The 13,620-nt window shown below is 31.2% G+C and overlaps 1 protein-coding gene across 1 annotated transcript; it reads left to right on the top strand.

Annotated features, from left to right (window-relative positions):
* The first annotated feature begins 2,394 nt into the window (after positions 1-2,394).
* Positions 2,395-4,400, top strand: LOC121131818 (uncharacterized). The gene is made up of 3 exons (XM_040727211.2): positions 2,395-3,075; positions 3,137-3,541; positions 3,937-4,400. The coding sequence occupies exons 1-3, from the start codon at positions 2,652-2,654 to the stop codon at positions 4,002-4,004; spliced, it is 897 nt and encodes a 298-aa protein (XP_040583145.1). The 5' UTR covers positions 2,395-2,651; the 3' UTR covers positions 4,005-4,400.
* The last annotated feature ends 9,220 nt before the right edge of the window (positions 4,401-13,620 follow it).

Here is a 13,620-nt window from a genome sequence, read left to right as displayed (position 1 = left end):
CATAGGGTCATAAAGTCTGCATTGAAAGCTAAAAACACTAAATGGTATTTTGCTTTGCCTATTGTGATTCTTGGTCTCAGGATGATCCCTTCAGCAAATTCAATACCACCGTTTACTGCTTTGACTGGTTCGGAAATTATGATACCTAGTAATTTCGTTGATGATAAAAAAGTTTACCTAATATTGTGGACCATGAATATATAACAAATTTAAAAGTGTATTTTAATAATTTGGATTTTGGAATTCTTTCAGGTGGTACAAATCATTCCTCAAAGTTATCATATGTTCCAAAAGATATTCTAACTACCGAATATGTATGGATTCGTGTAGATCGTGTCAAAGGTCCCTTAGAAGCCCCTTACACCGGTCCAGCGAAAGTCATATCCAGAAATAGTCATACGTTCAGAGTTGAATATTTATCTGGAAAACAAGACGTAGTATCCATAGAAAGACTTAAGCCAGCAAAATATGCTCCAGATCCATCCATATTCAACAATTCATCTACTAAAAAGTATAAAAGAACGAAACCATCGATACCCAGAAGAACAGAATCCAATACCAAAGATCAAAATAAGGTTCCAACGATCACAACAAGATCTGGTCGTAGGGTTAAATTTGCTCAATATAATAATATGTGTTAATTGTAATTATTGTACTTATTACTCCGTAATTTTAGGGGGGAACTCTTGTGGCGTTCAGTGACCAACCCCTATTTATTCCTTTTTGTTATTTTTATCGAGACTTCCTTTTCCTTTCGTTCAAAGAAGAACCACATTTTTCGTTCGTGATAATAAATCAATTAATATTTTTATAACCTGGATCTCATCTATTCCTTCGAATTAATTATTAGTTACGGACTCGTACACGTGGAATTACTATTATACCTTATATACTCAAAAATCCATAGATTCATAAAATTACTTAATTTCAAAAAGCTTTATGTATAATATTTTCTATTCTTATATAAGAAAAATAATATATATATATGATAGATGTATATGAGTTACGGTTATTGTCAATTTTGTCAAAAAAAAAACACACATTTTTGTAAGGAAAAAATATATATAGTGTTGCCAAAATTTTGAATTTTCTTTATTAAAAATTTTGTCACTCTTAAAAAAATCATCATATATGCAGACATTCAAACAGAGGGAAAGACAAACTTAGCTTAATTAATCTAGATTTCCCCCAATTTTAAAAATTCAAACGTATTAGCCAAAGCTTTAAAATAAAATAGTGAAATACGTGATGAATATTTGTTCTAGGAAGGGGTCATGATTTTTCGTCCACTAGGACCATTTCGTATTACTCCATAATTAGCCACGCAATCCCAGTGATGATAGACCACTTATCTGAACTTACAAGGTAAATTCTGTAAAGAGATAAAACAGCTGCATACGGCAAAAGGGAATAGGACAAAAAGAAATGTAGTGACGTTATCTCTTCTGGTGTCATAAAAAACCACATCTTTCGGGGGGGAGGGGGGGAGGGGGGCAGCTGACAGGTGCGTTTCGCTACATTGTTTTATTGATATAGTATGGTGAGGGATCAAGGGTCACTATAGTGTTTGTAGTGATCTCAGTTAGCAAATATATCGTCAATCAAAGTTGCATCATATACCTTTTGATTGTAAATAAAAAAGACAGGTATATGAAGACAAAATGCAATTAATTTATACATTTTTGTAAGTTGAAGGATATTACTTGGTATTTTACTTATATGTAATTTTAAGTTTATAGAAAATGTTCATGAGACAAGGAATTAGACAATTTTCACATCCCTGCTATTGAGAGTCGCACAGGAGTCTACTCCTATAAGGATATTAATTATAAAAAATATAACAATATCAAAATGATTTATACAGTAGTTTTAAATTTACATACATGTATTTTTATTTTTGTTAGTCTATAGTTGATGAATGTGTGTAGAGCCTTATTATCACCAAGGTAATCATATAAATAAAATAAAATTCTAGGAAATTATTCTTTTTCTTATTTATATATAGTATGCACATGTGAGAAATACCTTATTCAACCATACGAGAGTCATCTCCCCCGCATCGAGTGACTACTCGGAAATTTATATATTATGTAGATTGTTTACAATATTCAAGGGGTTAAATAGGGTATTGAGGGAATTGAAATTGCAAAATGGAAACAAAATGCAATTAATTTATACATTTTTTGTAAGTTGAAGGATATTACTTGGTATTTTACTTATATGTCATTTTAAGTTTATAGAAAATGTTCATTAGACAAGGAAAATTTGTTTTTAAAAAGTTTTTTATTCTCATATTATCAATTCTTGAGTCATACTTGTAATAAATCTGACGCAGAAGGAGTCCGCGTACGCGCAACTCTACGCTTGATTCTTTATTTATCGGGACTATTTATCAATTAAGTGTGATATATTAATATCCACGTTAGTTCTTATGAGGGTGCATATCATTAAATACAAAACACATAAAATTTCCTTTAAAATAAAAAGTTACGTTCAGTGAACAAATCTAGACATACATACATACAATCCCTACAGGAAGTGAATAAGTTATCTCTCAAAACTAAGAGTGTTCATCCAAGGAACTAATTATAATATTATAACTATTAGAAACAATCCAAACAGATACGAAAGAGACGTTCGCTGATCGAGAAATGCTGTTATTCATCTCTAGACTTATATATACTTTACTCTTCATTTCCTCTCCAGTACATGGAGCCATTAAAATCGTGAAAGATTCTAGCCAAATCGCAAAAGGAAATGTTGGGGAGGCAGTGGTCCTTAAATGCCGAGTGAATCAATATTGGGAGTACTGCACATGGAAGCATGTCTCTCGAGGAAACTCATGCAACTTTGAGTGGAAATATTCCACAGGGAAAGTTGTGAGGCAGCAGTGTCCGTCTCTTTGGAGTCGGGCAAAGTTTGGTGGGGATTATGACAAGTATGAATGTAATCTCAAGATTGATGTATTAGAAGAAAAGGATTTTGGTCAATGGACATGTATCGTGGAGGATTATGTTCTATTTGGTGGACGTGGAGCCGTTGTAAAAGGCTATGTTGATTTGGAAAAAGATGATGGTAGGATCCTAAAAACTAAATCAATTTCTATGTAATCACGCCACATTCATCTTTTTTTTAGGTGGAAATTTTACCACTCCATATGAGTCTCTAACTACAACAACAGAGGAAGTCTCTTCAAATCTATCCTGGGGAGACTTGGCCACTCGAAGAACAACGACTATATCTCGAAACAAAACATATGAAGTCAAAGCAGAAAGAGCTCCAAAATCCTTAAGCACTTCTGAAGGATCTTCAAATGCTTTTTTGGCAGTAGGCCTCATCATTGGTCTTATGTTCCTTCTCTTTTTCATCGCAGTCGGCACTTTATACTATAGGCGAAGGCGTAAGTCTGAAAGAGAATTTGAGTGGCTTACCAACAAAAAGAAAAACATTCCAATAACGGAAGTTGTTCCTGAGGATCAGTATGATCCTGAGCAAAACTGTTTGGATATTAATCCCAGCACACAGCGTGTAACATACTTAGGTAATCATTACTCCGTTTAAGGAAATTTATTGTCCTTCAGTAGATATGTATTTTTTTTTTAATATCAGAAAGACTGAATCAGTAACCATTCATTCATTTTATAACAAATTCTATGCACAGTAAAGAGTATATTCTAAAAAAAACAAAACATTTTATATGCTTTACCTATGATTATATTACCTATAGCTTATACCTTCATATGTAAATGCAATAGCTTTAAAAATATTATTTATACAATGTTGTTAATCACTATTTCCATGTTGGAATTAAATATATATAGAATTTAGTCATTTAATTATATACCTACCAAAGTAAGCGTGTTTCACTGACATAGTAGTACAATGAAAAATATGAAACGATGAAGGGATTTTTATTAAACATTTTTTCCCTTACAGATGAATCCAAAAAGAACTCTAACTCCTTCATTGAGCCACCTCAGCTCAGACTTTTTTTAATAGAATAGTACGTGCGAATGTTAGTAGACGAGATTAAAGGACTGTTAAAAAGTACAATACATATTCGAAACACAATGGATCTAGTCAAGAAATTTAATGTTATTAAAAGCTTCGAATATTGAATTGCAAATTGAATAAGACTTTAATGATAATAATATGCAGTTAATATTTCTATTATATAAATATTTTTTCCACTTTGTAAACCCTTTATCAATATATTGTTACTCATAATAAGACAATAAAAAAGTTATCAAAATATATAAGATCAAGGTCAATATTTGTATGTAAATTATTGACCTTTGACATTTTAGTATGTAGATATATTCACATGTATTCCGGATATATCTAAAGTATTTATAAGTCTCTGATAATTAATAATCTAATAAAAGAGAGTTTTTTTGTAATATATTCATTAACATTTATCACTCAGGGTGAGTAATTTTTTTAAAGTAGTTTTTAAAGAAGAGTACGATGTACTCAATATAGGGTTGTAAATTCTAAACATTTTTAGGGCTGCCCATTTTGTTGTTGTTGCCGGCAATCTGAGCACTGTTTTTTATTTTCTAAAGCTGTGATCATTAATTTTTCATTCTTGGGGAGAGAATATCTAAGTATTGAGTGTAACCAAGAATGTGTCTGCTCATAAAATGTCAAAGAGGATAATCAAGGATTTGAGGTGAAGATTTGAGGTTGGTTAGTTATAAGTGCAAGTCCCTGAAAACGAAGTAATTCATATTTATACAGCGAGGTGGTTGAATAGACAAAACGCTCAGGACACATTATTCTCTTGAACTCAATGTCCGTAGACTCGATGCTCGGTAGCTCCTAGAGAATGTAATATACATTATACATCGGGTCGTCAATTTTTTCCCCCCATTTGGTGCATTTATGTTTATATACTAAAAAATATATATTATATGCAAAAGATTAGGATTCTTATAATTACCATTTTTAATCAATATAGCCACCCTCAGTGGCGGCACAGCGTTCAAGGCGAGGTTGGAAGTATGCATATGTTTTGCAAAGGTACTTGGTGGGCATTGACCCCTAGGCCTGGTCCACCTCGGCCATAAGGGAGATGGTTTTATTAATACAGCACTGTCTCCTCTAGACATCTTTGCATTATCGTTCTACAAAATCTAAGTTATCTTCTTTGTTTAGAAAGACTTCATTCAATGACTTGGAAAATTCATGTTTGATTCGGTTCGACTTATTAATAAGCAAGGAAGTCAATGGAACTTGTGCCTCGATAACTGTAATGTTTATAAAATACAAAAGGGTGCTGAACTCCTACAGGATTAAGGAACTAATAAATTACCCTTTGTATTGCTAAATTCAGTTTCTCATTGATTCAATGATTAAAGATTGTTTTCATATTGTCTAATTTATTGTTTTATTAATCAATTAATATAATATTATAATATAAAATTCATAAATGAATTAATTTGAGTTCTTAATTGATTAATTAGTTAGAATATATCACCTTGATTGGGTAATAAACCATTGGGAGAGGTGGAGCATAATATTAGCTAAAGATTCTTCAGTCGTCTTCTGATATTTTTCCCTAATAAAAAGTTATTCATCCAAATAACTTCAAGATTCTACTCCCCACATTGACAATGCTTCAAGTGGAACAGTCCTGTTAATCCAGTTAAGCTTAATGTTGGTATGAACACATGTTGGGGGAACTCTAACAATTATTTATTCTTGAACACGAAAGGTTGATAATTTTCCAAGGTGATGAGTTGGAGTGAAGCGACTGGAAGTCTGAAAGACTCTATACGATACTTGGGTAGTTCGAATTTGGAAAGATTTAACCGTCAATCAAATATATATTTGAGTTATCCATAGAATAAATAACATTATCTAGACAACGTGGATTCAATATATTCCTATCTGAGACGCAATTGGATGCACGGTTATAAACGTGATCCCTTTTATTAATTAATAATTATTAATATGACTGATGTAATGCGTGAGGGAGTTGAATGTCCCGTAAGTCTGTTCCTTCTTTTCTTTTTCATGATCAACAGCTATTTGCATGATTTTCTATTTGGTATCTAGCTATTGATTTTGCCATTTAGTGAGCTATTTTTTATTTTATTCAATTTAAAATACTCTCCGATAATATGAATTTGTCAATTATTTGGTTTATATTATCAGACAGTGATTACTTTGCAAATAATATTACAGAATACAGCAAATAAATAAAATACTGATGTCAAAACTCCGATTGAACTCGAACATGGCAATGTTGCTCTAATATAACGAAATGGAGACGAAATATCTTTATATTATCACACAACAAAAACTATGAATTTAAAATAATTAGAACTTTGAATTTTAAACTTTTGTTTCTCAAAAACTATAGCATCAATCGATTCGAAATTTTACAGGATTATTTAGAAATGTGTGAATATTTCATAACAATCTCTTTTGATATCCTTGGTCGAAGTACTAAAGCATATTTACGACTTAACCGTTGAGTGTCCGACAATTTGAAACGTCAGACGATGCGTAACTTACCCTATAATTAAAGAAAAGAGTAAAGATCCAATACTCAGAGCTGTATTTGAGTCCAACTTTTCAAGTTCGAGTCCTCATACTTCAGTTCTTTCTAGTCCAGTCCTCATGCTTTGGGGGTTTCGGGTTCTATAGAAAAATAAGTAATAACTCGATTGAACTGTTGTCTAATTTAAGGCAAGATATCCTTTCAAACAAGATATTCCTTAATACTTAACCAAAATAATTAACTTTTGGACTCCATTGACTTTGCAATGGCTTAGTAAGTATAAAAAACAATAAAAGAATAATAAAACAGCTTTAGTAAATAAAAACATATATTAAGGCAGGGAGGGCTCTCCCTGAATCAGGTAACAACGGAAAAAATATGGACTCTCTTTTATTTATAGCTTCTTGAACATCTCTGGTGATGATCTTGTGCAATAGCCAGGGAAGCTCTTTGAGGTGACGACAACATACGAGAGAAAAAATATAGTTGACCAAAACGATCGAGAACTTAGTATTTCCCGCTATAAGGTCCAACAATTTTATAGTATTAGTATAGCCCTTGAAAAAAGTTATGGTATAAAAAAGAAATTGATGGAAATTTCAATCTGGTTTATTTCAGGTGCAAAAAAGGATCTTCCAATGAAATATAAGATTAATAAATGAAATAAAGTTTGTAGAAGTTTCTCTGGAACAAAAAAAAATGCCGACGCAAAAATTACATTAACTGGAGTATTTTCAATTTGCAAAAATGAACCAGTAATAAGTTTTTTCGACAACATTATTTCTCATAACTCTTTTGTTTTTGCAAGTACACAAAAAAAATCAAAAAATCAAAGTTTTGTGTTTCTTTTACAATTCCAATATGCTATTAACTATTTTTGAGTGCAAAAAAAAGTTTTTTGCATTTCTTTTTCACTAATTACGATTTGGGAATTTTTTGATGTAAATAAAAAATGGACTTCCCATCTAGACAGTTTTTTTAGATGCATATTTGTTGGTATGTTATTTGAAGTTTATTACAAATTATTTTTTTAAATATTCATAGTAATACTACTAAGGTTAGAAGACACAATAGAGTATTTGACTTTGTAGATATCTTACTTAACCGTTTGGATATAGTCTGAAGAATCCAAGAGAATTATAATTATCATGATCTTTTTCGACAACAACGAAACATTCATATTATTGGCCAATAATAAATAGGATGTTTACTAGATATGTGTCTGTTCAATCTTAAAATACTTCCTGCAAGTATTTCGTGTTCAAATTTTGTAAGATTGACTCTTTATTGAAAGTTAATTGGTTCTAAAATATTAATTTTATATCTGATATGACATAAGATGTATTTGTTTGATTTTTTTTGTACTGTTAATGCCTAGAAATTCTAAAAGCATATTTGTGTCAACGTGTGGCTCTAAAAAATATCATAATTTATAGATGATAATTACTCGCTGATTATTTAATTATAACCTATAAACGTTATAAGTATGAATTTAAATAATGTAATAGATAGTTAAAATAAAAGCTAATTTACTGAATGTAGGTAGTTTATTGTGTAAAACGGCTGACGTGAGGACGTAAGCTCTGCGCACCATTTTTAGAAGCCAATGGGCCCATAACTGATATTTAAAAAAGAAGCATTTTTCGATATTATATAATAACTTAAAATTTAAAGAAAGGAAAGGCCCATGGCCCCCTTTCCGCTACTTTTGGGCAGCCCCTGGTATGACAACTTAGACACATATTTCAATGTAGTTTATTAACTGATTTTTCAGTACAGTTCTTTGGTTCAGTATGAAGTATTAATTTTATTGCAGTAAAACCTGGTAAAGGCGTCAATACTTATTTTAAATATAACTTAATATTAGAGTTGCAATGGTGTGGCAAGTTTCTGAAAATTTCCATAGGAATTTTCAGAGTAGGTTATGTGATTTGAAAATGTTCCGTATAAATTTAAAGGACAACATTTTAAAATTTTTACTGTTTCATACTACTCTAATAACTAATTTTTAAATATTAAGCTTCTCATTTCGTAATATTGGTTGCATCACGTAACCTTGCCTCGAAAAATAAATAAAAAAAGTACAGAAATCATCTTGTAGCTAGCCAAATAAGTCAACTATACCAAACTTCTATTTATCTCTTATGTACTCTCATAATTTTAATATTGCTTGATAATATTTTATTTTAACGTAGCTATCAATTTAGTAGTATTTGCTTATAATAGCCAAAATTTCCTCATAAAAATAATAAAATGCCAATATATATAATATATTATTGAAACGACAATGGATCAACAAGAAATTGTCTTCCTGTCCTTTTAGAAACCGAGCATAAGTATAGAATTACTAATTACTTCCATTATTTATATAAAAGAATAAATTACGAAATAACCATGATGTATCAATTGAAACGAAGGAATTGACAATTTCTAATTATAGCTCATCAATAAACTTCTTCCTACTGGCTCTACCAAGATACATAAACAAAAATTTATCTCAATTATCAAACAATGTCACTTTTAAGAAAATTCTGATTTTTTTTTCTGTTTGTAATTGAGACTAAGATAAAAAAGTAGCCTACGATAAAGGAGACAAAAACTAAGTACATTCAATATCGATCTAAAGAACTTTCAATCATATCAACCGTATAATATTTACGCGTACTCAATGTATAGATTTTGTAGATTAATTTGTCTGTTTTATCTATATTAATAAAGCAAAGTTTGTCTGTAATTATGAATGTATGAAAAACAGTGATAGGGTGTACTCTATGGTAATATTCTTTGTTTTTCCTTTTGATTGTCTTGGATTTTTTTTTTTCAATGTGAAGACTGAGGTTAATTATTTTAAGTATTTTTTTTAAAAATATTGTATCCTTAGGAAATTAATTTGTTGACAAACGAAGTAAACCTTCTCTTTTTCTCGAGCATAAAAAAAGATACAAACATAACATTTACATTACAACTGCAAAATATGTTACAGCTTATTGTAAAAAAATCAATAATTTTTATATCCTTTTTTTAGATTTTGGATAAAAACTACTGCTAAGGGTTAAAAGTAGTTTTTGATGGGCGTTATTTTTTTTAACTAATGCTTTTGATTTTCCTTGTAGCAATTGAAACTATTTTTTATTTTGCTATCAGTTGATATAATTAATTAAAGTTCAAAACTCATTTATTCAGGAGAAGTTTGAGATATTGTAAGGGCCAGTACATAGGGGGCAGTTGAAAAAAGTGGCCCACAAAACTTTTTTTTTTGATATTGCTATAAAAAAAACAGATGGATATTTTTCAATAATTTTTATTTATTTGAAAGCCTCAACATTCAGATTAATAATGGAACACCACTTTATCCATATGGGCGCCGTCGCTGGCCTTACAGTAGCCCATTCTGTCGACCCAATTTTTGAATACATTTTCGATTGTGTGAGCTTCAATATCTGCAATGGCGACTCCAATTTCGTGTTTCAAATCGTCAATCGTCTTTGGATGGTTGGTGTAACATTTATCCTTCACGGTTCCCCACAAAAAATAGTCCAACAGAGTCAAATCGCAGCTACGAGGTGGCCAGTTGACGTTGCCGTTTCGGCTTATGATGCGATTGTCGAAGACTGTGCGCAAAAGATCCACTGTAAGGTTAGCTGTGTGGCACGTAGCACTATCTTGTTGGAACCAAATGTCGTCAATGTCTTCTTTTTCCATTTGGGGATACAAAAAATCTTCCAACATGGTCCGATAGCGCTCACCATTGACCGTAACGGCAGCTCCTTGCTCGTTTTCTCGTTTTTTTCGCTTTCGGCAACAGCAGCAATGTTTTCGATGGAACGCACTGGACGAACACGGGAACGCCTTGTTTTATCCATTAACGAACCAGTTTCGCGCACACGCTTCACAAATTTATCCACAATCTGCCTGGACCGACGTAATTTTCTTGCAGTTTCGTTTGAAGACTCTCCATTTTGGAAGTAAGTCTTCAGTATTTCCCAATTTTCTTAACCATTTCGTAAGCCGGAGACAATGAGAATGTTACTACAGCTGTCAGATGTCAAAAAAGTGGCGATTCAAAATACAACCGCTAGATGGGCCAACCGTTATCAGATGTTGGGTATTTCTTCGTATTTTATATTTTTCTTTTAACATTTAATAACATGGTGCAAAAAACATGACTTTCTTTTCCAAAAAAGGCAATAAAACAAGTTTTCTATATCGGAAAAGTCTTATTTTGTTTTCAGTTGATAGGACACGTTTAACGTGATAAATGCACTAAATAAACCGAACTTTTGTATATTTTTTAACCGATGAGTTTTTTATTTTTTCTGTTTATCTTTAAATAATTTTTCATTGAGAGGCTTACAGAGATAAATACTTTTTAGAAAAATTATTTTATATTGTTGTTCATTCTTAATCGATTCAGTCATTAATAATTGGCGATTTGGAAAAAGGCATAAAAATGTTGGCTTTTCCTAAATAAATCCTGTTTATTTTAGGAAAAAATTTAATTAAACCTCACAAAACCTTAGTATTGAATACATCTTATAATGAATTTTTAACCATTTTTAAGAAGTGTGTGACTTCATAATCTACGTATTAGTATTTTTTTATAAAGAATTTCCTCACTACAAAATGGATAACTATTATTTTTACATTCCTTCCTTCTTTCTGATTGCCTCATGGGTAGTTCCATTATATTTCAACTAATTTTTAAACAATTTTAAACCTACTACAATGAAAATTTATTTTAACTGCACTGTTGGATAGACTATCATTAAATATGATAACCGAATAATAAAAAAAACGGCCAATCGGTTAGCGAGATATGGTCCTTTTTAAAATCTTAACCACTAGGGAGGGCTCACATATCTAAAAAATTTAATCACATTTCCTTTGTCTTAAAATATAAAGGTCTCAAAATGTGTTTTTTTTTGGAATAAATCCAGTACCAATGAGCAAATTTGGACTAACCACACAAATTTAAAATTTTAGCATCACACCGGATCTGATAGCATCCATTTAAGCTCTGTATTCTTATTATCTATGGAGTCATTTGTGATCTTGGGCGTTTGTCCGGCATGGAAAGACACAATAATGGCCGCAAGATGTTCCTAATCAGAGGATGTTGTATTTTTTCTTATACAGTTTTGTCAGTTGAATCTGATTAGCACACTTTCATAAACTTAGATCTCAGGCTTTCCAAGATATTGAGATCTAAACTTGTTCCGGATTTAAAATTCCCACCTTTTATATAAATGCTAGTAGACACATGATTTTTTGTTTTACAAATCATTAGATCTTAATAAACAAATATCATGAGATAGGCAGTGAAAACGAATGCTTACAATTACCACACAATGATTCATATCCGAACGATAAAACTGGCTGAAAAATCGTTGCTATATGCTCAAACGTATTGGGATAAAATGACTTTAAAAACCATTTGAGTGAAAAAGTTGGAATAAAGAATAGATTCAAAGATCACCAAATTTTGCTCAATGTTACAAGATTTCCTTTAAAAAGAAAGGTGTGTCTAATGAAGCTATCTATCATCTAGAACAATACGAAAGTAAATGATACCGTGCACTCAAAATATGAGCACATTCAATTATACAATACTAGTTCAATTTGATAACTCACTTTGTAAGTAATTTTAAATGAGACTCTGACAAGAATCACCTCAATATTAAGAATTACATTATTTTACATTTTTTAACAAAGAAGCCATTCAAAAGCTTTCGTATCAGAGAGAAAATTCTTTATATCAAGGAGCAGTATTAATTAGCAATAGATCAGGCTAGAAATACCAGGCTACGATATGAAATATGAGAATCTATATAATAAAAGGTATTCCAATATATATTCATATGAGCTAATTTTAATACATTTAAAACATGAGCATTTAATAACTAATTCATGAAGTCAAATACTACACAATCAATTTAATAAAAGGCATTAACTATGAAGCTGTACATATTAATAACTTTATTTCAATGTGACACAGTATGACATCATTTGATGGCTAAGAGGACCTGGACCTAACTTCTGATATGAAATAAAAATGGTCCTCTTAACGTATTTTTTTTAGCACTTGCACAAGGAGGGTTCGTCTTATTTTTCTGTAATGAAGTTCTTCTTGGTTCTTCTTTTCCAACTCTCTCACTGAACTCAAGAATTTCTAAATACCACGAATCAAATATTTCATCTATCCCAATTCTTGTCTTTCTCAAGCCATCCAGCACATTTTTGATTTTTGATAAGCCAAAGAATATACACAAATCTATCTTTTGTAGTTTCTGTGGCTGTAAAAAGTTTCTTATACCTAGATATAAGGAATGTGGAGTTTTCGAAGTTTCTGATGGAAGCAACTATTCTCTGGGCATAGGAGAAAGTAGTTTCACACTCAGTGACAATACTCTCTGACAGATAAGGGAAATTTTTGATCCCATCAAATATCTTGCACCATCTCGTCCGGCAGAGTGTAATCAATTTCTTCACACTATTCCTTTTTTCCGAAAGCTTCGAAATAACTTCTCCTAGATATCCCTGCCACTTAGTAGAATAGTTAAGAGAAAAGGGTTGTTTTATTAATCATTGTGATATAATTCCAAATTTGTTGCACCTTGCATGGCATTTGCAATCACAAAGTTTAATTTGTGGACATTACATGGCAAGTACAGTGTATTTGGAGCGTCTCTCATGACCCTTCCTTGCTAAGAATTAATGTTAGATGACATGCTATGCCTAGTGTCATAAGTACGGCCCATAATATCTTCATTTTTCTGACCCAGGGCATTGAACTTCTGATATATATTATCCTGCAAATGCTTAGAGATTCTTTTCTCCACATATGAGAAATCTAATAACTTTACAACAATTGTACTATTTCATCATATCCCTAACGATAACGCTAGTCAAAAGATGTTCATAGCGCAAGTAAACAGTTTTATTCCTATCAATATTCAATGTGATAATTTTATTCCTATGGATTCAAGGACTATATAAATGAATAGTTTACCGTCGTAGAAACATAATTTTCTCATAATTTGTTTAGTGAGCTTCTTTAGGAATTTTTGGCTTGAATCTTTTATATATATATTTTTTTTTTTTGGGGGGAGAGG

This window comes from Lepeophtheirus salmonis, chromosome 1, assembly GCF_016086655.4.
Source record: "Lepeophtheirus salmonis chromosome 1, UVic_Lsal_1.4, whole genome shotgun sequence".
Taxonomy (NCBI): Eukaryota; Metazoa; Arthropoda; class Copepoda; order Siphonostomatoida; family Caligidae; genus Lepeophtheirus; species Lepeophtheirus salmonis.
This window is presented reverse-complemented; position numbering and strand designations above follow the sequence as displayed.